Source organism: Neoarius graeffei, chromosome 19 (assembly GCF_027579695.1).
Source record: "Neoarius graeffei isolate fNeoGra1 chromosome 19, fNeoGra1.pri, whole genome shotgun sequence".
In the NCBI taxonomy this organism is placed as follows: Eukaryota; Metazoa; Chordata; class Actinopteri; order Siluriformes; family Ariidae; genus Neoarius; species Neoarius graeffei.
Window position 1 is genome coordinate 41,301,732 of NC_083587.1, and position 26,766 is coordinate 41,328,497.

At 44.5% G+C, this 26,766-nt stretch overlaps 1 protein-coding gene across 1 annotated transcript in view; it reads left to right on the forward strand.

Annotated features, from left to right (window-relative positions):
- Positions 1 to 26,766, forward strand: part of elovl2 (ELOVL fatty acid elongase 2) — a 156,129-nt gene that overhangs the window by 24,417 nt on the left and 104,946 nt on the right. The window contains exons 4-5 of the mRNA XM_060900081.1: positions 4,604 to 4,681; positions 24,164 to 24,335. Of these exons, the coding sequence (XP_060756064.1) occupies positions 4,604 to 4,681; positions 24,164 to 24,335 (250 nt within the window). The remainder of the gene's footprint in view (positions 1 to 4,603; positions 4,682 to 24,163; positions 24,336 to 26,766) is intronic.

Here is a 26,766-nt window from a genome sequence, read left to right on the forward strand (position 1 = left end):
TTTGGCTGGGATGCCATCGAGCAGGGCATTGCAGTAGTCCAGTCTTGAGGTGACAAAAGCATGTATAAGCGTTTCAGCTGCAGATGAAGTCAAGGAGGGACGGAGTTTGGAGAGACTTTTCAGGTGAAAAAAAGCTGTTTTAGTGATACTTTTAATGTGTGAATCAAAAGAGAGAGTAGAGTCCAGAATAACACCCAAATTTCTTACTTCAACAGTAGTGGAGGTGAAATAACCAGGAACAGATAGCTGTGAGTGCTCCAGTTTTTTCAAGATAGAAGGGGTGGAAATAAGGATGGCTTCTGTTTTGTCTTGATTTAATTTAAGAAAGTTCTGCACCATCCAGTTGTTAACTGCATTTAGACAGTTGACGAGATTGGATGGAGGGAGTGGGTAAGAGGGTTTGGTTTGAATATAAATTTGGGTGTCATCTGCATAACAGTGAAAGTTAAGCCCATAATGCTGTATTGTGTGGCCAAGAGGAAGGATGTATATTACAAATAATAAGGGTCCCAAGACAGAGCCCTTATGCACTGTAGATGATGATGATGATATGTTCAAACTCCTTGCAATTTTACACTGTCGAACTCCTTTCTGATATTGCTCCACTATTTGTCGGCGCAGAATTAGGGGGATTGGTGATCCTCTTCCCATCTTTACTTCTGAGAGCTGCTGCCACTCCAAGATGCTCTTTTTATACCCAGTCATGTTAATGACCTATCGCCAATTGACCTAATGAGTTGCAATTTGGTCCTCCAGCTGTTCCTTTTTTGTACCTTTAACTTTTCCAGCCTCTTATTGCCCCTGTCCCAACTTTTTTGAGATGTGTTGCTGTCATGAAATTTCAAATGAGCCAACATTTGGCATGAAATTTCAAAATGTCTCACTTTCAACATTTGATATGTTGTCTATGTTCTATTGTGAATACAATATCAGTTTTTGAGATTTGTAAATTATTGCATTCCGTTTTTATTTACAATTTGCACTTTGTCCCAACTTTTTTGGAATCGGGGTTGTACAATCCCCAAGGTTCACAGCGCCCTCTGTCTCCCGATTACTGCATACAGCTGACACGCATTCTCCTAATCACCACTCTCCCTACTTAAGCCACTTTCCCACACTACTCCAGTGCAAAGTATTGATCTGCTCTACCAGTTCATACCAAGCCTTGTTATTTCTGACTGTGTCTCGATTTTTGACTCTTTGCATTCCCTTTCATCTTCTCTCTTCTATGTTGTTCACCAATTGCCTGACCCTCACTAGTTTACTGACCACGATTCCAATCTCTCGTTTTGGCTTTGTTGACAGTTTGCTTCCCGCCTTCATCTGTACATACATCCGTAAGTGCTTGCCCTTTGACAACACCCCTTTCACCTTCTCCATGTTTTATTATGTTAGACTTATTCTACAATAGATTTTCATTATTGTCACAAAATTCTACACAAAATAGCCCATAATGACAAAGTGAAAGCAGGTTTTTAGAAAATATGCAATTTTATTTTACTGACAAAAATAGGTTATTTAGGGGTTACATATCTGTACACAATCTTAGCCTAATACTTAGTTGATGCACCTTTGGCAGCAATTACAGCTTCAAGGTGTCTTGGGAAAGAAGCTACGAGCTTGGCACACTTGTTTCTGGACATTTTTGCCCATTCCTCTTGGCATATCCTTGCAAGCTCCATCAGGTTGGATGGGGAGCATCAGTACATAGCCATTTTCAGCTCCTTCCACAGATGTTCAATTGGATTCAGGTCTTGGCTCTGGCTGGGCCACTCAAGGATATTCACAGACTTTCTCCAAAGCCACTCCTTTATTCTCTTGGCTGTGTGCTTTGGGTCGTTGTCATGATGGAAGGTAAACCTTCGCCCCCATCTGAGGTCCAGAGCGCTCTGGAGCAGGTTTTCTTCAAGGATCTCAGTGTACTTGGCTGCATTCATCTTTCCCTGTATCAGGACTAGTCACCCTGTTCCCACTACTGAAAAACATCCCCACATCATGATGCTGCCACTGCCATGCTTCACTGTAGGGATGGCATTAGCCAGGTGATGAGCGGTGCCTGGTTTCCACCAGACGTGATGTTAGGTATTCAGGCCAAAAAGTTCAATTTTGGTTTCATCAGCCCAGAGAATCTTGTTTCTCATGGTTTGAGAGTCCTCTACATGCCTTTTGGCAAACTCCAATCTTGATTGTCCAAATCAGTGGAGCAGATTTAACTCAATGCAATTAATTAACAATCAATGTAGTTGTTCTTAAGGAGAAACCCTGCCAGCCATTGAGACAGGATGCTGAAAAATATCTTGCCTTCTGTGCTGCGCAGTGAGATGGTTCTAAAACTGCCCAATGGCTTTTAGAGTTCTCCTCTTTGGGGATCCAGATGCCTTCAGTGCATCTCCACTGGTTGGCAACTCTTCCTTTCCTCCAAATCACCTTCAGCATCTGCCAAAGCTGGTGGAGGAGTCTTGGGCAGCGTTTATACATGCTGTATGGTACTCTGCTCGGTCCTGGGGCAGAGGCTGATCTTGCTGCCTTAATGACCTGTTGGATCTCTTTCCAGCTTGGTTCTTTCAGGTTGAAATTGAATGATGGAGGAGCTGGGTTTATTATGCAAGGTAAGGTAATGTTTTTTCACACATTCCAACACAGTTCTAAAACAGCTTTTTACAATAGACTTCATTTATCTGTTATTTTTTAAAAGTTTTGCTCTATTTAGTGTGTCTTGAAATTAACTCTTGTACTATTTTACTCAGTTCAGAGACACAACCAACTCTATTACTCTGTTACACAATTACTCTGTAATTTTGCTCCCACTCTCACTCCAAATATTACTCTCTAAACTCAAACTAGAGCAAAATTAACTCTCTTTGAGAAAAATACTTTTAACTCTAGAAAAATTGCTCAGTCATTTTTCTGTGGATGCACTAAAATGCATGCATATCAACTGACGTTAATAAGGAATAGAAGAAATATTTACGCTTACTCGAGTTGATCTTTGGCTGGATCAAGTCAAAGATCAAAATGATACCACTCACCAGTGTCGCAGTTTTCAAGATCCGATGAACCACTGAAATTGAATCACTGTCCTGAATCATCCGAAGCGCCATCTCACAAATCTGCATGCCATCTTGCAACAAGTTTTACCTCCAAACAGGTAGCCTAAACTGTGGCTGACATATTTTATCCTGTTTACGGTGGGTGTTCCCACTGTGAAAGAGAAACCAATTGAAACTGAAAGCGTGAAAGTGATTATTCACATGGTAACAGCATGATGGTCTTTTATGAATGCGTAAATGGGTGCTCAGCACTCCGATGCCAGTGTGACTGGGTAAGGTGACAAGTTTTATGTTTCACCTAATTTAGGTAATTAAAAAACAATAATATTAGTTGGCAGCGGGCACATAGGAAAGTGTAAAGTTTCTGTCGATATGCTTATCATGCTTATATGATAAAAATTCATGAAGATATTAATCCAAATACATGACCTCATTCTAAACCTGTCAAGCTTCGCCGGCGAAGTTCTTAGCCCCAGAGGGTTAACAGGATTTCTAGGATCCTGGGCACAGGCCATTAATTAATCCTTGGAGCAGAAGACTTCTACTTGCCAAATGAGAGCTCCGACGAATGGAAATGGTGCTGTCTTGCAAAATGGCTTGTAGAGGAAGCAGCAAAGGTAAGCAGGTTAAAGTAGCTTAAATAGGGTACCCTATGAAAGATATGACAATAGAATGCATAGAGGGGAATCAGCTGAGCTGACAGCTGATGTGGGTTGGCTTGAGATCAGCTGCAGTCAACTGATGTAGCTGGGATTGAGGGCTGAGCTTGACTTTATAGCCTGCCAGAACGATCCTATGCTCAATTTTGTTTAAACAGACAAGAGACACTCTGTTCTCTAATCAGCAGAACACTTTGTTCTCTAGTCCCCGGAAGCTGCAGGTGCAGAGGGATTCCCCAACTCCATAGAGGTTTCAGTCTGAGACACAAAGTTCACAGAACCCAGTCGAGCAGACAAAGCTTCAGTTTCCTTAGTCAGCCCCAGGATTCGCAGGCGATCTGGAGCTCTTTGCAGTCAATCCCTGATCTCCACAAGTTTCTGCTGGTTGTCTTCACAAAGTGTCCTAAGAGCCTTTCTTCTTCTGTTTCAGTGACACTTTCTGTTTCTGCGACATGTCTTGGCTTCTCCCTTCGCCTCTCTTTCTTCCTGCTTTGGGTTCTAAATGCAAAAATCCTTGGCAGGTGAGACAACTGATGGTTTATGCTAATGGAAGGTCCTGACACAAGGATTGTGAGACAAATGTGTAATTTTATCTGAAGAGATTTTTCTACTCAGAGGATTGAATGACAGCATCACACAAGGCTTGTACACAGACAAGCAAAAATGCTGTGACACATGGCAGATAAAGAAGAGAGGAGAGAGACATTGTATTAAAAAAAGAAAATGAAAGTGGGGCTTTCCCTCTTTGTCATATCCAAAAACTCCTCCATTAGTACTTTAATGTGTTCAACAATTTTTAGCACTTGCAGAGAATGCTTCAATATCTCTCTCTCTCTCTCTCTCTCTCTTTTGTGTGTGTGTGTGTGTGTGTGTGTGTGTGTGTGTGTGTGGTAGCTTATTTCAGCAACCTGGTCGGCAGGCTACAACCTAAAATGTCAAGGGCTGTTTGATGGCGGGGAGGGTGACATCAGGGTAAGTAAGAAACACTACACCTCACATCAGTTTAAGTTTAATGCCAATCAGCTAATCAAGTATTAATGTTTTGGACATCACTGTTTCATGACATTTCTTGAGTAGAAAATCCTCTCTTCAGAATAATCTGATTTTTAAAAAGTTGTTCTTAAAGCATCCACTTACAGTGGGGCAAAAAAGTATTTAGTCAGCTACCAATTGTGCAAGTTCTCGAACTTAAAAAGATGAGAGAGGCCTGTAATTTTCATCATAGGTACACTTCAACTGTGAGAGACAGAATGGGGGGAAAGAATCCAGGAAATCACATTGTAGGATTTTTAATGAATTAATTGGTAAATTCCTCTGTAAAATAAGTATTTGGTCACCTACAAACAAGCAAGATTTCTGGCTCTCACAGAGCTGTAACTTCTTCTTTAAGAGGCTCCTCTGTCCTCCACTCATTACCTGTATTAATGGCACCTGTTTGAACTCGTTATCAGTATAAAAGACACCTGTCCACAACCTCAAACAGTCACACTCCAAACTCCACTATGGCCAAGACCAAAGAGCTGTCAAAGGACACCAGAAACAAAATTGTAGACCTGCACCAGGCTGGGAAGGCTGAATCTGCAATAGGTAAGCAGCTTGGTGTGAATAAATCAACTGTGGGAGCAATTATTAGAAAATGGAGGACATACAAGACCACTGATAATCTCCTTCGATCTGGGCTTCCATGCAAGATCTCACCCCGTGGGGTCAAAATGATCACAAGAACAGTGAGCAAAAATCCCAGAACCACAAAGGGGGACCTAGTGAATGACCTGCAGAGAGCTGGGACCAAAGTAACAAAGGCTACCATCAGTAACACACTATGCCGCCAGGGACTCAAATCCTGCAGTGCCAGACGTGTCCCCCTGCTTAAGCCAGTACATGTCCAGGCCCATCTGAAGTTTGCTAGAGAGCATTTGGATGATCCAGAAGAGGATTGGGAGAATGTCATATGGTCAGATGAAACCAAAATAGAACTTTTTGGTAAAAACTCAACTTGTCGTGTTTGGAGGAGAAAGAATGCTGAGTTGCATACCTACTGTGAAGCATGGGGGTGGAAACATCATGCTTTGGGGCTGTTTTTCTGCAAAGGGACCAGGACGACTGATCCGTGTAAAGGAAAGAATGAATGGGGCCATGTATCATGAGATTTTTGAGTGAAAACCTCCTTCCATCAGCAAGGGCATTGAAGATGAAACGTGGCTGGGTCTTTCAGCATGACAATGATCCCAAACACACCACCCGGGCAATGAAGGAGTGGCTTTGTAAGAAGCATTTCAAGGTCCTGGAGTGGCCTAGCCAGTCTCCAGATCTCAACCCCATAGAAAATCTTTGGAGGGAGTTGAAAATCTGTGTTGCCCAGCAACAGCCCCAAAACATCACTGCTCTAGAGATCTGCATGGAGGAATGGGCCAAAATACCAGCAACAGTGTGTGAAAACCTTGTGAAGACTTACAGAAAACGTTTGACCTCTGTCATTGCCAACAAAGGGTATATAACAAAGTATTGAGATGAACTTTTGTTATTGACCAAATACTTATTTTCTGCCATAATTTGCAAATAAATTCTTTAAAAATCAGACAATGTGATTTTCTGGATTTTTTTTTCTCATTTTGTCTCTCATAATTGAGGTATACCTATGATGAAAATTACAGCCCTCTCTCATCTTTTTAAGTGGGAGAACTTGCACAATTGGTGACTGACTAAATACTTTTTTGCCCCACTGTATCTTTTGGGAATTTTGAGATCTCTCTGTCAGAAGTATGTTATTGCAAGCAACTTTAACAGGAAACTAACATTCTAACTAACAATCAGATATATTATTAAAGACTTGTTCAACATATTTTCTAGTGATGTAATTACTTGATATTATCATGGACAACATCACAGCAGTGTTATAAACCTTAACAGTTTATTGTGCTTATTATTGTCTGTCACAGTTACTGAGTACTGGGTGAAAGATTTATTTTGACACTGGATATAAGGAATGCAGGGTCAATTCAACAGCTGACAGTATACATAGACATCTTAGCAATTAGCTATGAGAAGACAGAAGTACATAACTCCAGCAAGTTCGAAGGAAGAAGAAGAAAGGACAATAGCTACAGTGGTATGCAAAAGTTTGGGCATCCCTAGTCAAAATTGCTGTTACTGTGAACAGTTAAGCAAGTTGAAGATGAAATGATCTCCAAAAGGCATAAAGTTAAAGATGACTCATTCCCTTTATATTTTAAACAAAAACAATTTATTTTCATCTTTTACATTTTCAAAATGACAAAAAAGGAAAAGGACCTGAAACAAAAGTTTGGGCACTCTGCATGGTCATCACTTAGTAACACCCCCTTTGGCAAGTATCACAGCTTGTAAACACTTTTTGTAGCCAGCTAATAATCTTTCAGTTCTTATCTGGGAGATTTTCACACATTCGTCCTTGCAAAAGGCTTCCAGTTTTACAAGTTTCTTGGGCTGTCTTGCATGCACTGCTCTTTTGAGATCTATCCACAGATTTTCAATGATGTTTAGGTCAGGGGACTGTGAGGGCCATGGCAAAACATTCAGCTTGTGCGTCTTGAGGTACTCCACTGTAGATTTTGAGGTGTGTTTTGGATCATCGTTTTATTGTAGGACCCATCCTCTTTTTAACTTCAACTTTTTTTTTTTACAGATGGTGTGATATTTGCTTCCAGAATTTGCTGGTATTAATTCAAATCCATGCTTCCCTCAACCAATGAAATGTGCCCTGTGCCACTGGCTGCAACACAACCCCAAAGCATGATCGATCCACACCCATGCTTCAGAGTTGGAGAGGTGTTCTTTTCCTGGAATTTGGCACCCTTTTTTCTCCAAATATACAGTGGTGCTTGAAAGTTTGTGAACCCTTTAGAATTTTCTATATTTCTGCATAAATATGACCTAAAACATCAGCAGATTTTCACACAAGTCCTAAAAGTAGATCAAGAGAACCCAGTTAAACAAATGACACAAATATTATACTTGGTCATTTATTTATTGAGGAAAATGATCCAATATTACATATCTGTGAGTGGCAAAAGTATGTGAGCCTCGAGGATTAGCAGTTAATTTGAAGGTGAAATTAGAGTCAGGTGTTTTCAAATCAATGGGATGACAATCAGGTGTGAGTGAGCACCCTGTTTTATTGAAAGAACAGGGATTTATCAAAGTCTGATCTTCACAACACATGTTTGTGGAAGTGTATCATGGAACGAACAAAGGAGATTTCTGAGGACCTCATAAAAAGCGTTGTTGATGCTCATCAGGCTGGAAAAGGTTAGAAAACCATCTCTTAAGAGTTTGAACTCCACCAATCCACAGTCAGACAGATTGTGTACAAATGGAGGAAATTCAAGACCATTGTTACCCTCCCCAGAAGTGGTCAACCAATAAAGATCACTCCAAGAGCAAGGCGTGTAATAGTCGGCGAGGTCACAAAGGACCCCAGGGTAACTTCTAAGCAACTGAAGGCCTCTCTCATATTGGCTAATGTTAATGTTCATGAGTCCACCATGAGGAGAACACTGAACAACAATGGTGTGCATGGTAGGGTTGCAAGGAGAAAGCCATTGCTCTCCAAAAAGAACATTGCTGCTCATCTGCAGTTTGCTAAAGATTATGTGGACAAGCCAGAAGGCTATTGGAAAAATGTTTTATGGATGGATGAGACCAAAATAGAACGTTTTGGTTTAAATGAGAAGCGTTATGTTTGGAGAAAGGAAAACACTGCATTCCAGCATAAGAACCTTATCCCATCTGTGAAACATGATGGTGGTAGTATCATGGTTTGGGCCTGTTTTGCTGCATCTGGGCCAGGATGGCTTGCCATCATTGATGGAACAATGAATTCTGAATTATACCAGCGAATTCTAAAGGAAAATGTCAGGACATCTGTCCATGAACTGAATCTCAAGAGAAGGTGGGTCATGCAGCAAGACAACGACCCTAAGCACACAAGTCGTTCTACCAAAGAATGGTTAAAGAAGAATAAAGTGAATGTTTTGGAATGGCCACGTCAAAGTCCTGACCTTAATCCAATCGAAATGTTGTGGAAGGACCTGAAGCAAGCAGTTCATGTGAGGAAACCCACCAGCATCCCAGAGTTGAAGCTGTTCTGTACGGAGAAATGGGCTAAAATTCCTCCAAGCCGGTGTGCAGGACTGATCAACAGTTACTGGAAACATTTAGTTTCAGTTATTGCTGCACAAGGGGGTCACACCAGATACTGAAAGCAAAGGTTCACATACTTTTGCCATTCACAGATATGTAATATTGGATCATTTTATTCAATAAATAAATGGCCAAGTATAATATTTTTGTCTCATTTGTTTAACTGGGTTCTCTTTATCTACTTTTAGGACTTGTGTAAAAATCTGATGTTGTTTTAGGTCATATTTATGCAGAAATATAGAAAATTCTAAAGGGTTTACAAACTTTCAAGCACCACTGTACCTTTGCACATTGTGGCCAAAAAGTTCTATTTTGATTTCATCAGTCCACAGGACTTGTTTCCAAAATGCATCAGGCTTATTTAGATGTTCATTTGTAAACTTCAGATGCTGAATTTTGTGGCTAGGATGCAGGAATGGTTTTCTTCTGATGACTCTCCCATGAAGGTCATATTTGTTCAGGTGTCGCTGCATAGTAGAACAGTGCACCACCACTCCAGTGTCTGCTAAATCCTTCTGAAGGTCTTTTGCAGTCAAACAGGGTTTTTTGTTTGCCTTTCTAGCAATCCAATGAGCAGTTCTTTCAGAAAGTTTTCTTCATCTTCCGGACCTCACCTTGATCTCCACTGTTTCTGTTAACTGCCATTTCTTAATAACATTACAATCTGAGGAAACAGCTACCTGAAAACTCTTTGCTACATTCTTGTAGCCTTCTCCTGCTTTGTGAGCATCAATTATTTCATTATTCAGAATGCGAGGGAGTTGCTTAGAGGAGCCCATGGCTGTTGATTTTAGGGACAAGTTTGAGGAGTCAGAGAATTTATACAGCTTTGAAATCTGCATCATCTGACCTTTCCTAATGAAGAATTTGAACAAGCCACAGCTCAATAAGCTAATTAAGGTCTGGAACCTTGGTAAAAGTTACCTGAGAACTCAAACGTATTGGGGTGCCCAAACTTTTGCATGGTGTTCCTTTTCTGTTTTCTCTCTCCAATTGCACAAAACAAAAAATAAGAGACAAATCTTGCAGAAAATGCTGAAAAGAAATGTGTCATCTTTACAGGTACCTTTATGCCTTTTGGTGATCAGTTCATCTTCTGCTCACTTAACTATTCACAGTAACAGACATTTTCAGTAAGGGTGCCCAAACTTTTGCATGCCACTGTAAGTGGCTAGGTTTTCAAACATCCATCCATCATCTATAACACTTAAATGTCAGGGTCGCAGGGAACCTGGAGCCAATCCCAGCTGACTTCAAGTGGGAGGCAGGGTCCACCCTGTGCAGGTCGCCAATCTATTGCAGGGCTAACACAGAGATGAACAACCATTCACACTCACACCTATTGGCAATTTAGAGTAGCCAGTTGACCTAATCTCAAGGTGTTTGGGCTGTGAGAGGAAACCAGAGCACCTAGAGGAAACCCACACAGGCACAGGGAGAACATGCAAACTCCACACAGAAAGGCCACAGTTGGCCATGAGGTTCAAACCCAGAAGCTTCTTGCTGGGAGGCGAAAGTGCTAACCACTGCATTACCCTGGTTTGTAAACAGTTACTGTTTTTATTACAGTTTTTCTCAATTGCTGAGACACATTTAACTGAATGTTTCCTTATTTTCTCAAAAAATTTAAACACAATATACCATCTCACTCATCTGTTCAAATCCCAGACTTCCAGCCCCAAGGTAAACAGTCAAAGCAAAGTTGACTCAAAACTCAAATTCACTCGGTCACTTAAAGCAAACATTGCAGTCAGATGACACACACAAGCAAGCAAAAATGATCTCACACACACACACACACACACACACACACACACACACACACACACACGCACACACACACACACACACAGAATGACCACAAGACACAACCCAGATCAATTCAGGACACTACTCCAAAAATCTGACATTGCCAGGAGCCATATATTGAATACTTATCAAGCTTTTGATTGATAGCACTCAACATACAGTACAATAATGAAAGTATGGGGGCACCCACTGCCTGAGAAACAGCCTTGGGCCCAAATGGTCACGGATTCGATTCCTGGAACTGGCAGGAAAATGGGAGGGGAGCTGAGTGAATGAACACCACTTTCCCCTCCCTCTGTATCATGGCTGAAGTGCCTTTGAGTAAGGCACCAAACCCCCAACTGCTCCCCAGGTGCTGTAGCATAACTGCCCACTGCTCTGGGTATGTGTGTGTGCACTCATTGCTCCCTTGTGTGTGCATGTACAGTGTCTTGCAAAAGTATTCATCCTCCTTGATGTTTGTTTGTTTGTTTGTTTGTTTGTTTGTTTGTTTTGGGGGGTGCATTACAAGATAGAATTAAAATTGATTTTTTGTGGGGTTCACACCATTTGATTTACACAACATGCCTACCACTTTAAAGGTGAAAATTGTTATATTGTGACACAAACAATAATTAAAATGAAAAAAACAGAAATCTGGCGTGTGCATAGGTATTCATCCCCTTTCGTATGAAACCCCTAAATAAGAGCTGGTCCGACTAATTCACTTCCTAAGTCACAAAAGTTGATTAAGATCCACCTGTGTGCAATCAAAGTGTCACATGATCTGTCACATGATGTCTGTATAAATCAACCTGTTCTGGAAGGATCCTGACTCTGCAACACGACTAAGCAAGCAACATGAAAACCAAGGAGCACCCAAACAGGTCAGAGACAAAGTTCTGAAGAAGTATAGATCAGGGTTGGGTTATAAAAAAAATCAAACTTTGAATATCCCAGGGAGCTCCATTATAGCAAAATGGAAAGAATATGGCACCACTACAAGCCTGACAAGAGAAGGCTGCCCACCAAAATTCACAGACTGAGCAAGGAGTGCATTAATCAGAGATGCAACAAAGACATCAAAGATAACACTGAAGGAGCTGCAAAGATCCACAGCGGAGATGGGAGTATCTGTCCATAGGACCACTTTAAGCCATACACTCCACAGAGTGGGGCTTTATGGAAGAGTGGCCAGAAAAAAAGCCATTGCTGAAGAAAACACATTTGGAGTTTGCCCAACAGCATGCGGCAGACTCCCTAAACACATGGAAGATGATTCTCTGGTCAAATGAGACTAAAATTGATCTTTTTGGTCAACATGGGAAATGACATGTGTGGTGCAAACCCAATACCCTGAGAACACCATTCCTACAGTGAAGCATGGTAGTGGCAGCATTGTACTGTGGGAATATTTTTCATCTGCAGGGACAGGAAAGCTGGTCAGGATTGAAGGAAAGATGAATGCCACTAAATACAGGGCAATTCTGGAGGAAAACCTGTTTGAGTCAGCCAGAAGTTTTAGACTATGTTTAGGAGTGTGTCAGGATTGTGGGAAAAATAAAGTCATTAAATCCTTCATTTAAATTCCCAGTAACATTTCAAAATAATCCTACATGGGTTAGTATCTCCTAGTTTGGCAGACCCTGTTTGATACCTTTGTCCATAGCTGTTTCTGTACAAGGCATCAGTGTAACAGCTAAGACATATTCAGCAAAGCAGGTCACTAATATAGAAGTAACTACATCCCTCAAAAAAAGTTGGGACACTGTGTAAAATGTAAATAAAAACATAATGTAATGATTTACAAATTCTTTTCACCCTATATGCAATTTAATACAAAGAAAAGATATTTAATGTTCAAACTGAAAAACTTTATTTTATTTTTTTTTTTGTAAATATACACTGATTCTGAATTTGATGCCTGCAACATATTCCAAAAAAGTTGGAACAGGGGCAACAAAATGTTGGAAAAGTTTTGAAATGCTCAAAAATGCCTGTTTGGAACATTCCACAGGTAAATAGGTTCTTTGGTAATTGGAAAGACTCAGTCATTCACAAGCAAGGATTGGGTAAGGATTTGTACTTTGTGAAAAACTGTGTGGGCAAAATCTTTCTTAACAGACATCCCTGCTTATCCCAGCAAGACAATGCCAAACCACATTCTGTATATATGTTACAACAGCATAGCTTCATTGTAAAAGAGTGCGGGTGTGTGATGGAGTAGCCTGTCATGAGGTACGGGGTGCACACACACAAAACACACAGCTGAAGTGAACCCATTTTCATTCTCACAATAATCACTGTTCATCCCGTTTCAATTTTACTGGTCAATTAGTCATTTTAGGTTGCCAAGGTTGCACACTTGCCTTCCTAAATAACCACTTTACTTGCCATAAAATCATCTTTGAGTTTTACTCACCACCTCGCTCTATAATTCATCTGCTGTCCGTACCGCATTTATTTAAACAGTGTGAACATCACCGTTGCACTTAAAAAGCCTCATTGGCTTTTGTAGTTTTTTATTTTGTTGATTTCTTACTGGCTTTATTGGTCAGAGTGATATTCAGACCTGAATTATGTTTTTCTTTCTTTTTTTTTTTTAAATTAGAATTAGGCATGCCTGGGCAGCCCTGCCGGAGTCCAACATGCACTGGGAACAGGTCTGACTTACTGCCGGCAATGCCAACCAGACTCCTGCTCCGTTCATACAGGGACTAGACAGCCCTTAGCAAAGAGCCCTGAACCCCATACTCCCGAAGCACCCCCACAGGATACCATGAGGGACACGGTCGAATGCCTTCTCCAGATCCACAAAGCACATGTGGACTGGTTGGGCAAACTCCCATGAACCCTCGAGCAACCTATGAAGGGTATAGAGCTGATCCAGTGTTCCACAACCAGGACGAAAACCGCATTGTTCCTCCTGGATCCGAGGTTCGACTATCGGCCGAATTCTCCTCTCCAGTACCCTGGAGTAAACCTTCCCGGGGAGGCTGAGAAGTGTGATTCCCCTTTAATTGGAGCACAATCTCCAGTCCCCTTTCTTAAAAAGAGGGACCACCACCCTGGTCTGCCACTCCAGAGGCACTGTCCCCAACCGCCACGTGATGTTGCAGAGGCATGTCAGCCAAGACAGCCCCACAACATCCAGAGACTTGAGATACTCAGGGCGGATCTCATCCACTCCTGGTGCCTTGCCACCAAGGAGCTTGCAAACCACCTCAGTGACTTTGGCTTGTGTAATGGATGAGTCCACCTCTGAGTCATCAGCCTCTGCTTCCTCAATGGAAGACGTGACGGTGGGATTGAGGAGATCCTCAAAGTATTCCTTCCACCACCCGACAATATCCCCAGTCAAGGTCAACAGCTCCCCACCCGCACTGTAAACAGTGTTGGCAGAGTACTGCTTCCCCCTCCTGAGGCACTGGAAGGTTTGCCAGAATTTCTTCGAGGCCGACCAATAGTCCTCCTCCATGGCCTCACCGAACTCCTTCCAATTCCGAATTTTTGCCTCCGCAACTGCCTGAGCTGTGGCATGCCTGGCCTGCCGATACTCGTCAGCTGCCTCAGGAGTCCCGGAGGCCAACATGGCCCGATAGGACTCCTTCAGCTTGACGGCATCCCTTACTTCTGGTGTCCACCACCAGGTTTGGGGATTGCCGCCACGACAGGCACCGGAGACCTTGCGTCCACAGCTCCGAACAGCTGCGTCGACAATGGAGGCAGAGAACATGGTCCACTCAGACTCAATGTCCCCCGCCTCCCTTGGAATGTCACCGGTTCTGTCCATAATTTTTATGGGCACAATTTCTAGGTGCAGCCAGGGGCCGGAGGGAATCCTGTTTGGGAACCACAGGATTTCATCTCTGCTTTTTGCAGATTATGTTGTCCTGTTGGCTTCTTCAAACCAGGACCTTCAGCATGCACTGGGGCGGTTTGCAGTCGAGTGTGAAGCAGCTGGGATGAGAATCAGCACCTCCAAGTCCGAGGCCATGGTTCTCGACTGGAAAAGGGTGGCTTGTACTCTCCAGGTTGGTGGAGAAGTCCTGCCTCAAGTGGAGGAGTTTAAGTATCTCGGGATCTTGTTCATGAGTGAGGGAAGGATGGAGTGTGAGATCGACAGGTGGATTGGTGCAGCCTCCACAGTGATGCGGTAACTTTACCGGTCTGTCGTGGTGAAGGAGCTGAGCTAAAAGGTGAAGCTCTCGATTTACCAGTTGATCTACGTTCCGACTCTCACCTATGGTCATGAGCTTTGTGTAATGACTGAAAGAACAAGATCGTGGATACAAGTGGCTGAAATGAGTTTCCTTCACAGGGTGGCTGGGCGCTCCCTTAGAGATAGGGTGAGAAGCACAGTCACTTGGGAGGAGCTCAGAGTAGAGCCGCTGCTCCTCCACATCGAGAGGAATCAGCTGAGGTGGCTGGGCATCTCTTTCGGATGCCTCCTGGACGCCTCCCTGGGGAGGTGTTCCAGGCATGTCCCTCTGGGAGGAGGCCCTGGGGAAGACCCAGGACATGCTGGAGGGACTATGTCTCTCAGCTGGCCTGGGAACGCCTCAGTGTTCTTCCCGAGGAGCTGGCCAAGGTGTCTGGGGAGAGGGAAGTTTGGGCTTCCATCTCAGACTGTTGCCTCAGCGACCCGGCCCCGGATAAGTGGATGAAAATGAGATGAGATGAGCATGCCTGGATTAAATTGTTATGGATTATGCTGGTTTTCATGGGTATAAGAGGAGCTTGGGGCCTATAAAAGGGAGGCTACCTCCAAGCTAGAAAGGAGTTGCTGGAATTACACAGGAGGTAACATCTCTGGAGAGACTTTGCCAATAAATTAATGTAGCATTGGGGGCATGGTCAAGCGTCGGTCTGTGAATGGAGGGCGGAGTCAGGGAAGGTAAGTGGCAGAAACACTGCACCTGACGTGAATTAACCTGTGTTTGTGTGTTTTCCCCAGTGACCGCGCCCTATAAAAGGAGAGAGAGCGCAGAGAAAGGGAGCTCTCTCCCGACCAGAATGCATGTGTGTGTGTGTGTGTGTGTGTGTGTGTGAGAGAGAGTGAAGGAGCTGAAAAGCCACATATACAACGGAAAAAAAAAGTTTCTGAGAACTCAGTTCTGGCCTGCCATGTTTCTGTGCTCCACCCACCTGCTCTGGTTCTACAGTGGTGCCGAAACCCGGGACGGAGCGCAGAAGGAGACAGCCCCATGGAGTCCTCCCCCTTCAAGGACCTGGTCCATGCCCTCGCCTTGGCCCAACAGAGCCAGCACCAGGTGCTGGTTGCCCTCCGGAAGGAGCAGGAACAACGGTTCAAAGCCCTGGTGCTGGCACAGCAGGAAAATCGCCAGGCGTTCCGGCACCTGCTCGTGTCGGCGGGGTCCACCATCACCACCGCCGCGGACCCTCCCCACCTCATCCTAACGAAGATGGGTCCGCATGACAACCCCGAAGCCTTCCTCGCTCTTTTTGAGCAGGCAGCAGAGGCATGGGGTTGGCCGGTGGAACAGCGCGCAGCGTGCCTCCTCCCTCTGCTAACGGGTGAGGCGCAGTTGGCTGTACTACAGCTCCCTGCCGACAGCCGGCTGGTCTATGCTGACCTCGGCAGGGCCGTCCTCCAACGTGTGGGGTGCACCCTGGAGCAGCAACGGCAGAGCTTCCACGTACTGCACCTGGAGGAGGTCAGTCAGCCGTTCGCATTTGGCCAGCAACTCTGGGACGCCTACCGGCGGTGGCTGAGAGCCGACAACCGTGACACTGAGGGAATCATTGACCTGGTGGTGCTGGAACAACTCATCGCCCGACTTCCGGAAGGAACAGCGGAGTGGGTCCAGTGCCATCGCCCAGCGTCGCTGGATCAGGCCATCGAGCTGGCAGAGGACCATATGGCGGCTGTTCCGATGGCAGGACAGCGTGTCTCTTCTTCTCCCCTCTCTTCTCTCTCTCCCTTTCTGTTTCTTGTTCTCACCCCATTACCCCACCGCGGAGGCAGGGGCCGGCTCCACCCCAACTGGCCCACCGCACCTGCGGTGCCCTACCGTTTCCTACTTTGTCTGTCTTCCCCCCCCAGGTGAGTGAGCTCCGAAACACCGGTGCAGAGGGAGAGCCTGGGCGGGTATTTTGGCGCTGCGGGGAGCCGGGGCACCTCCAGCATCAGTGCTTGACAATGGAGGTGGGCGCGGTGGTCTGGATCCCCGATGCGCTAGGGACCGCCCTCGATCGGGCCAGAGCATATCGCATACCGGTGAGTATCCAAGGGGATACGTATAAGGCTTTGGTGGACTCTGGCTGTAATCAGACCTCAATCCACCAAAGCCTGGTGCAAGACGAGGCATTGGGGAGAGCACAATTGGTGAAGGTGTTGTGTGTGCACAGGGATGTTCACAACTACCCTTTAGTGTCAGTCCACGTTCTGTTTCGAGGGGAGAAATTTAGAGTAAAGGCAGTGGTTAATCCTCGCCTTACCCACTTGATAATTTTAGGGACTGATTGGACGGGATTTAGGGAATTCATGGCACATTTAGTGAAGAGTGGGGCCTGCCATAATTTAGCGGGGGGGAGGTCCCGGTGTGGCATTGGTGGGAGCAGCTGTCACAGAGCTGTCTACCTCATCACTGTGTCAGAGTGAGGAGCAGCAAGCTCCTCCTCCCTCTCTCGCGGAATCCCTCACAGATTTCCCGTTAGAGCAGTCGTGAGACGAGACTCTGTGGCATGCATTTGACCAAGTGAGAGTAATCGATGGTCAAACACTCCAGCCAAACGCCACCCCGTCCTTCCCCTATTTTTCCATTATTAAGGATAGGTTATACCGAGTGACGCAGGACACTCAGACTAAGGAACCGATAACACAGCTTTAAATCCCAAAGAGCCGCCGAGAATTTATATTCCAGGTGGCTCACTTTAATCCCATGGCCGGACACTTGGGGCAGGATAAGACACTAGCCCAAGTAATGGCCCGGTTCTGTTGGCCAGGGATTTGCGGTGATGTCCGTAGGTGGTGTACGGCGTGCCGCGAATGCCAGTTAGTAAATCCCGTGGCCATTCCAAAAGCGCCTTTGCGCCCTCTGCCATTAATCGAGACCCTGTTTGAAAGAATTGGGATGGATCTCGTCGGGCCATTAGATCGGTCAACACGAGGATATTGCTTTATTTTAGTTCTGGTGGACTATGCAACGCAATATCCGGAAGCAGCGCCTCTTTGCAATATCTCAGCATGTAGTATTGCAGAAGCGCTCTTCCGTGTCATCTCCCGAGTCGGAATCCCCAAAGAGATTCTGACTGATCAAGGCACTCTCTCACATGCACACACACATGCATTCTGGTCGGGAGAGAGCTCCCTTTCTCTGCTCTCTCCTTTTATAGGGCGTGGTCACTGGGGAAGACACACAAACACAGGTTAATTCACATCAGGTGCAGTGATTCTGCCACCATTCACAGACCGATGCTCGACCACGCCCCCGCTGCCACAATGAAGTAATGTGTATAAATATTTTTTTCTCCCCCTTTTATGGACTTTTGCATTTTTCTTATATGCATGTCTGTGTGTGTGTGTGTGTGTGTGTGTGTGTGTGTGTGTATTTATTTTCCCCCACTTATTTCTTGTTGCACTTTGGAAACAAGCATAAAAAATACCACCAAAACTGGAATTACGACTACGCAATTGTTTTTTTGGAAAGGAGAAATCGAGCCTCATGACACTTAGTGTCAGAAGTGGGATGGCTAGTTGTAAGAAGGCAGCTGATTGGATTACACTTTCAGCAGTAAGCAGGACAGGAACAGCCACCACCTAATCCAGCTTGGGAGACAGTGCATTCTAATTCATCTGAGGAGAATGTGGTCAGACCTGGTCATTCCTGGTTTGATGATCGGTCCTCCACACCTGATCCTGCCCCACCCAGTGCAGCTGGGAAGGAGCTACTGGCCCTGATGAGAAACTTTCACACAGCCCAACAGCGATGAGAGGAGGACTTGCTACATGAGCTACATGATTTATGGGTCTCCTTGCAGCAAGTTCAGCCAGTTCCTCAGGCAGCAACTGCAGCTGAAACCCCAAGTACAGCGACAGCAAGTAGTCCCCAGATGGAACCGCCAACATCAGTACCATGGCAACATCGGAGATGGGAGTCATCACAATCCCTGTTTGCCGATGAGGACTGTGATGCCAGCAACCAGGAGCTGCAGGTGCAGAGGCCATATGCTGCTGAGCCTAAGATTCTCCCATATTAAATGGGTAAGGACATTGAAAATTGCCTGCTGCGGTTTGAGTGCATTACCAAGGCATGGAAATGGCCGGAAACTGAGTGGGCCTGCCGGCTTGTCCCTCTTCTGTCTGGGAAGGCGTTGGAGGCCTACACTGCCATGGATGAAGATAACACCCATTGATTCAAAGACCTAAAAGATGCCCTGCTGACCAAATTCAACATTTCACCTGAGACATACAGGCAGCAGTTTCATGCTACTTCAGTGCCAGCAGGAGAAAACACTGAGACTTATCACCTGAGGGGTCTCTACCGCTGCTGGATTTGACCAGATCAACTCTTCAAGAAGCAGATCAGGGAGCAGATCATCTTGGAGCAGCTGCTGTGTGTCTTCCCACCAGATGTGAGGACCTGGGTGAAGGAACGTGAACCTGAGGACAGATCTTCTGCAGCAAAGCTGGCGCTGCAGTTCCTGAATGCATGGTGGGGAGGAGGACCAACACACTTCACCAGCACAATGCCCCAACCAGCTGTGCAGTCCTCACATGCCCAGCATGCCAAGGAGGAAAGGAGCCAGGAAATCAGAGGTAACTTCAGCTCCACTACAGCCCAGCCATCTGTCGGTAAGCCCTTGATATGTTATTGTCAGCAGTCAGGCCACAAAGCTTCTGTGTGCCCAGTATGCAGAACCAAGCTTACTGGTTTCTGTTATGCACCCAGACAAGAAGCAGAGGTCTCTGAGAACAGAGGTCTTAGAAAGAGAACCCATAAAACTGTGACTTTGAATGGCCAGCAGGCAACTGCACTATTGGACAGTGGCAGTGTCATCTCTTTGGTGAAAAAGTCTTTTGTGCCAGTTGGATGTGTGGATTATGGTAGGAAAACAAACATTGTGTGTGCGCATGGGGACAGCCATGCCTACTCCAAAGCAGAATTGACTGTGAGCTTTGATGAACAGCCGTATTTGATGACTGTTGGTGTTGTGGACAATTTGCCTGTGGACATAATCCTTGGAACAGACCTACCTGTTCTCTTGGATCTCTTGCAAGAGGTAGACTATCATTGTGGGGAAAATGTAAATAAGAATGTGTCATGTCCTGTGATCACTAGGTCCCAGGCCAAGGCCGGCTTGCAACCTCTCCCAAATCTAGATGATAATCTGTGTGAGGGTGACATCAAAGGGCCAAGAAAGTCAAGGCACCAGCGTTGCTTTGAAAAGCAGTTACAGTCACCTGAACCTGATGTCAAGAATGTGAATTGTGATGTAATGTGGAGGGTACCTGAGAATATTGGTGAACTTGAGGCAGGATGAGTCTTTAAAACCTGTGTTTGCTAAAGTAGTTGAGAAATACAATGTGAACCTGGGGGTAAGAGAACAGTTCATTGTTGAAAATGATGTGTTGTATGCACTTGACACCCACAAGCATCTCGTAATCCCTGCTAGTTGTCACCCACTGGTAATGCACTTAGCACACACCCTTCCATGGGCCGGCCACTTTGGTCATCACAAAACATTCTTACGCATCAGTTCATGATTTTATTGGCCCAGCATGTACAATGACATTAAGACATATTGCACCACATGTCAAAAGACATGCCCAACTTGCAGTTCTGTCAGAGCTCTCCTCCATCCATTGCCCATCATCTCCACCCCTTTTTGAAGGGTTGCCATGGACATTGTGGGCCCTCTAATAAAGAGTGCCGGGGCCACCAGTATATTCTTGTTGTGTGTGATTTATGCCACCAGGTTCCCAGAGGCATTCCCACTCAGCACCATCACTGCTCCAGCTGTTCTTTGGGCCTTGGTTCAGCTCTTCTCCTGAGTGGGGATTCCTGAGGAGATCCTGATTGACCAGGGCACCAATTTTACCTCCCACCTTCTGTAGCCGTTTTATAAGCTGTTGGGCATCACTGCCATCTGGACCACACCTTACCACCCTCTGACCAATGGACTGGTAGAGAGCTTCAACCAGACACTAAAAAGGATGTTGCATACGATCATCCAATGGATGGGCCTGGTCACATATGAAGTCCATCATCCTGACAAGAAAAAGCCCAAGCAGACCTACGATGTGAACCTGTTGAAGGAGTGGAAAGAGCAAGTCAGCCGAGCACCGGAGGTTGCCTGTCTGGTGAAAGAGGTAGAAATGGAGGAGGAAGATGACCCAAGTGTGGCTATAGTGACTGAAGCTTCTTGCCCCTGTGCTGGTTCATCTGACTGCTGAGCAGGCTGCTGACCTTTGCCAGGTGATCCAGGAGGTGCCGTCCCTCTTCGCTGCCAAACCGGGGAGGAACAATCACATAGAACACATCATCAAACTAAAGGAGGGTCAACCCATTTGCCAGCAACCATACCAGGTTCCCACAGCCGCTGGTGGACAAGTTATGGCAGGAGGCGGATGCCATGCTGAAGCTGGGGGTTAGTGAGCCATCCAACTCCGAATGGTGCAGTCCGGTTGTCATTGTCTTCAAGAAGGATGGTTCTTTGAGGATCTGCATTGACTTCTAGAAACTCAACACCATCTCAGAGTTTGACACATACCCCATGCCCAGAATTGATGACCTGCTAGAGAAAATCAGGTCAGCGACATACATCACGACCCTTGGCCTGTGTAAAGGGTACTGGCAGGTGCCCCTGGAGCCTTCCAGCAGACCATACACTGCATTTCGCACACCTGTGGGCCTGTTCCAGTTCACAGTGATGCCTTTTGGCCTTCACAGAGCCCCAGCCACCTTTCAGCGGTTGATGGACAAAGTCCCCCAAGGGTGCGAAGAATGTAGTGCTGCCTCCCTCGACAATGTGGTAATCTTCAGCAGCATCTGGAAAGAGCATGTCCAGCATTTGAGGCCAGTCCTGGAGAGGATCCAGAGTGCTGGGCTAACCCTCAATGTTACAAAGTGTGATTGATTGGGCTCGACAAGAGACAAGGTACCTGGGCTACCAGCTAGGAGGAGAAGTGCGACCACAGGTGGATAAGGTGGAAGGTATCCAAAATTGCCCTCGTCCTTGGACCTAAAAAGAGGCATGATCCTTTCTGGGACTAGTTGGGTGGTATAGAAGGTTTGTGCCCCAGTTTGCCACAATTGCAGCCCCACTTACTGTGCTCACTGCCAAGGATCAGAAAAACCCAGTGGCTTGGACAGAAGATTATGCAAGGGCATTCTGCACCCTCAAAGCATGTCTGTGCTCTTCATCAGTGCTTCAAAGCCCTGACTTCAAGAAGCGGTTCCTGGTGCAGGTGGATGTGTCTGTTGTTGGCTTGGGAGCTGTTCTGGCTCAAGGAGAACCGGGGGATGAGCGACCCATCCTGTACTTGAGCTGCAAACTTCTTCCCTGAGAAACCAGGTACTCATCAGTGGAAAAGGAAGGCTTGGCGATCAAGTGGGCATTAGAAAGCTTTCAGTATTACCTACTGGGAAGAGAACTTGACCTGGAGACAGATCATCATGGCCTCACCTGGATCAATTCAATGAAGGATCACAACAGCCTCTTGACACAGTGTTACCTGTCCCTGCAGCCATTCAAATTTACCATTTGACACAGGTCTGGCAAGTCCAATATAGTGGCAGACTACTTGTCCAGATTGCCAAACTTTGCCAATCACCAGGAAGAGGGCAATGGTGTGACGGAGTAGCCCGTCATGAGGTGCGGGGCAGACGCGCACACACCTGAAGTGAGCCCATTTTCATCATCACAATAATCACCGTTCATCCCGTTTCAATTGTACTGGTCAATTAGTCATTTTAGGTTGCCAAGGGTGCACACTTGCCTTCCTAAATAACCACTTTACTTGCCATAAAATCATCTTCGGGTTTTACTCACCACTTCGCTCTATAATTAATCTGCTGTCCGTACTGCATTTATTTAAACAGTGCAAACATCATCATCATGCTTAAAAAGCCTCATTGGTGGGGTGCTCATGGGTGATGTCAGTATAATTTTGTAGTTTTTATTTTGTACGCTGGTTTCCATGGGTATAGGAGGAGCCTGGAGCCGATAACAGGGAGGCTACCTCCAAGCTAGAAAGGTGTTGCTGGAGTTACACAGGAGGTAACATCTCTGGAGAGACTCTGCCAGTAAATGAAGTACTGTGTATAAATATTTTTTTTCTCTCCCCTCTTTTATGGACTTTTGTATTTTTCTTGTATATATTATTATTTTTTTTACTTATTTCTTGTTGCACTTGGGAAATGAGCACAATAAACACCACCAAAACTGGAATTATGACTATGCCATTGTTTTTTTGGAAAGGAGAATTCGAACCTCACAACAAGGTGCTAAACTGGCCTGTCTGCCTCCCACTGAAAATATGTGGTCCATTATGAAGTGCAAAATATGATGAGAGATCCCAGACTGTTGAACAGTTGAAGTCATATATCAAGCAAGAATCAGAAAGAATTTAATGTTCAAAACTTGAAGAATTAGTTTTCAGCTTGCAAATGTTTACTGAATGTTGTTAAAAGAAAAGGTGAGGTAACACAGTGGTAAACATGCCCATGTACCAATGTTTTTGGAATCTGTTGCAGGCATCAAATTCAGAATGAGAGTAAAATCATCATCATCATCATAATAATAATAATAATAATAGTTGCACATTAAGCGGCATGGAAGTGTAGTGGTTAGCACTGTTGCCTCACAGCAAAAATGTTCTGGGTTCAAGCCCAGTGGCCAATGGGGGCCTTTCTGTGCAGAGTTTGCATGTTCTCCCTGTGTCTGCATGGGTTTCTTCCAGGTGCTCTGGTTTCCCTCAAATACATGCAGGTTAGGCTAAATGGTGGCTCTAAATTGACCATAGGTGTGAGTGTGAATGGTTGTTTGTCTCTATGTGTCAGCCCTATGATGATCTGGCGACTTGTCTAGGGTGTACCCTGCCTCTCGCCCATAGTCAGCTGGGGTAGGCTCCAGCTTGCCCGCAACCCTGAACAGGATAAGCAGTTTATGGATAATGGATGGATGGAGTTTGCACGTTAAATATCTTGTCTTTGTGTTGTATTTAGTTTAGTAACAGTTGAAAAGGGTTTGTAAATCATTGCATTCTGTTTTTATTTACATTTTACACAGCATCCCAACTTTTTTGGAATCAGGATTATATAACATTATAAAAATATGCTCTGTGAATGTCCTATTTAACCTTTCATATGTTATATTGACAGTGTACACAATAAAGGCAGATTTTATATTTTTAATATTTTATTAAGACCTCATGTAATCATATTACAATTCACTAATTCAATTCACATTAGTTCAATTTACTAAGGTTTTTCATCTGAATTTTTCTTGTCTTGGCAGGTAGCAAAAGTGTTGTGGTGGTACTACTTCTCTAAGCTGATTGAGTTTCTTGACACCATCTTCTTCATACTAAGAAAGAAGAACAATCAGATCACCTTTTTGCATGTGTATCACCATGCCTCCATGTTTAACATCTGGTGGTGTGTTCTTAACTGGATCCCCTGTGGACAGAGTAAGTGTGGACAGTTACGGTATGTTCAAAGACAGAAGCACAAGTGGCTGCCACATGATTGGCTGATTGAATAATTGCATGAATTACCAGGTGTACCGGTGTTCCTAATAAAGTGGAAGGGTTTTTTTATAATTAAATTTATTTCAGAAAACCTGTTTGTACATGGCTTAAATATTAAATATTTAAGTCTAAGTTAGGATGGCACAGTAGTGGTGTGCTTAGCCCTGTCAGCAGCAGTAAGTTTCCATGTTTGAACCTTGAGGCCAACAGGGGCTGTTCTGTGCGGGGTCGGAGTGTTCTCGCTGTGCCTGCATGGGTTTCCTGATTCCAGTCCAAAGATATGTGGATTAAAGGGTACAGGTACAGCATTTAAACATGATTGATATTGATCGTTCTAGCCCTAATAATAATAATGCACACAAGTGCAGCCACCTGATTAGCTACGGTATGTTTACACTGGCTTGAACATAAGCATGAAAGTCCAAAAGCATGTCAAGTTTTATTGCACATGGGCAACCAATATGCCATTCAGGATGTGACAATTTCATTACTGGCTAGGTACCAGAAGTTAAGTGTAGCCAGTGTAAACATACTTGTTAGTCTGGATTTAGTCAGATGATAGAGTTATCTTCAAGTCAGTATGAACAGTGGAGAAACTGGATATCCATATGAACCTCAGAATAAGGACTACCCGCATCTGGTAAATTATTTCAGCAGCAAATTATAAGATGATTCTAATGATGAAATTGGTGGTGCTTTGCAAGTGCAAAGTTGAAAAGGTAGGAAAAAGGGTTTGTCAGTGATCTGGTGCTGATGTGGAAAGTGTGCCAAGTGGAAAACTGACATGGAATGTGTTTGTTGTAAAGAGCACAAACTTTTATCTGATATAATACATGCACAGTCATTGAATTGTTTCATGGATGAACCTGGTTTGGAAAAGTTTGTCACATACAAGCCTGCATAGGAAATGGACTATATACAGACCATGATAGCATGGCAGCCTGATGTGAGAGAACCATCACCAGATGGAGAACTCACAAATCGGTAAGCAGCCTATTATATATAGAAATTCAGTGTGTGACCATGTTTATGTATAAACACTGAGAAAGTTGGCCCTTTCTCTTTTCACCAACATTAATTTTTTCAGCAGTTCATTGTCACTCAATAAACATAGGATGACATCAAGTGACCTACAAAAAGAATGACAATCGGCAGCTGGGGTCAAGTGCACAGCAAGAACGATACAAAACAGGCTCCTCTGGGTGGGGTTGAAGTTATGCAAAGCTAGAAAAAGCCCTTCATCAACAAGAAGCAAAGAAGAGCCAGGCTGAGGTTTGCTAATGACCATAAGGATTGGACCGTAGAGGACTGGAGCAAGATCATCATCTCTGAGGAGTCCAATTTTCAGGTTCTCTTATCACCTAGTCATCTCATGGTTAGATGGAGACCTGGAGAGGCCTGCAAGCCACAGTGTTTTGCACCCATTGTGAAATGTGGTGGAGGATTGGTGATGATCTGGGAGTGTTTCAACAAGTCTGGAATGGGGTAGATTTTTGTTTGTGACGGACACATGAATCAAGGCATGTACAAAGTTATCCTGGAAGAAAACTTGCTTCCTTCTGCTCTGACAATGTTCCTTAACTCTGAGGACTGGGCTTTCCAGCAGGACAATGCTCCATGCCACACAGCCAGGTCAATCAAGGTGTGGATGCAGGACCACAAGATCAAGACCCTGTTATGGCCAGCCCAGTCTCCAGACCTGAACCCCAACCTGAACCAGGTCTCCTGACCTGAAAACCTTTGGAATGTGATCAAGAGGAAGATGGATGTCACAAGCCATCAAACAAAGCTGAGCTGATTGATGTTTTGCACCAGGAGTAGCATAAAGTTACCCAAGAGCAACATGAAAGACTGGTGGAGAGCATGCCAAGATACATGAAAGTTTTGATTAAATGTCAGGGTTATTCCACCAAATATTGATTTCTGAACTCATCCTAAGTTCGTACATTAGTAGTGAGTTGTTTAAAATTGAATATGATCTTGATTTCTATGCATTATTCAAGGTCTGAAAACACTTAATCTTTGTTATTTTTACCAGTTGTCATTTTTTGCAATTAAATGCTCTAAGTCAGGGTTTCTCAAACTTTTCTACTTTAAGGCCCACCTATTCATACTTGTAATGAGTCAAGGCCCATTGAAAAAGATCCTGAACTATTTTGGCTCATCTGTTCTATTAGAATCTAATAATCCATTGTAAAAAGTGTATTAATGGAATGCAACTTCACTCCCTGTTACAGATGGGTGCCCAGGAATTAAATAAATGCAACAAACCAACTGTTTTTAATTGTAGGTATTGTATTTAAAACTGTACGGATGTGCCAGAAGCCAATATTAAAACATGCATGCAGGACATTCTCAGTCAAAAGGGATT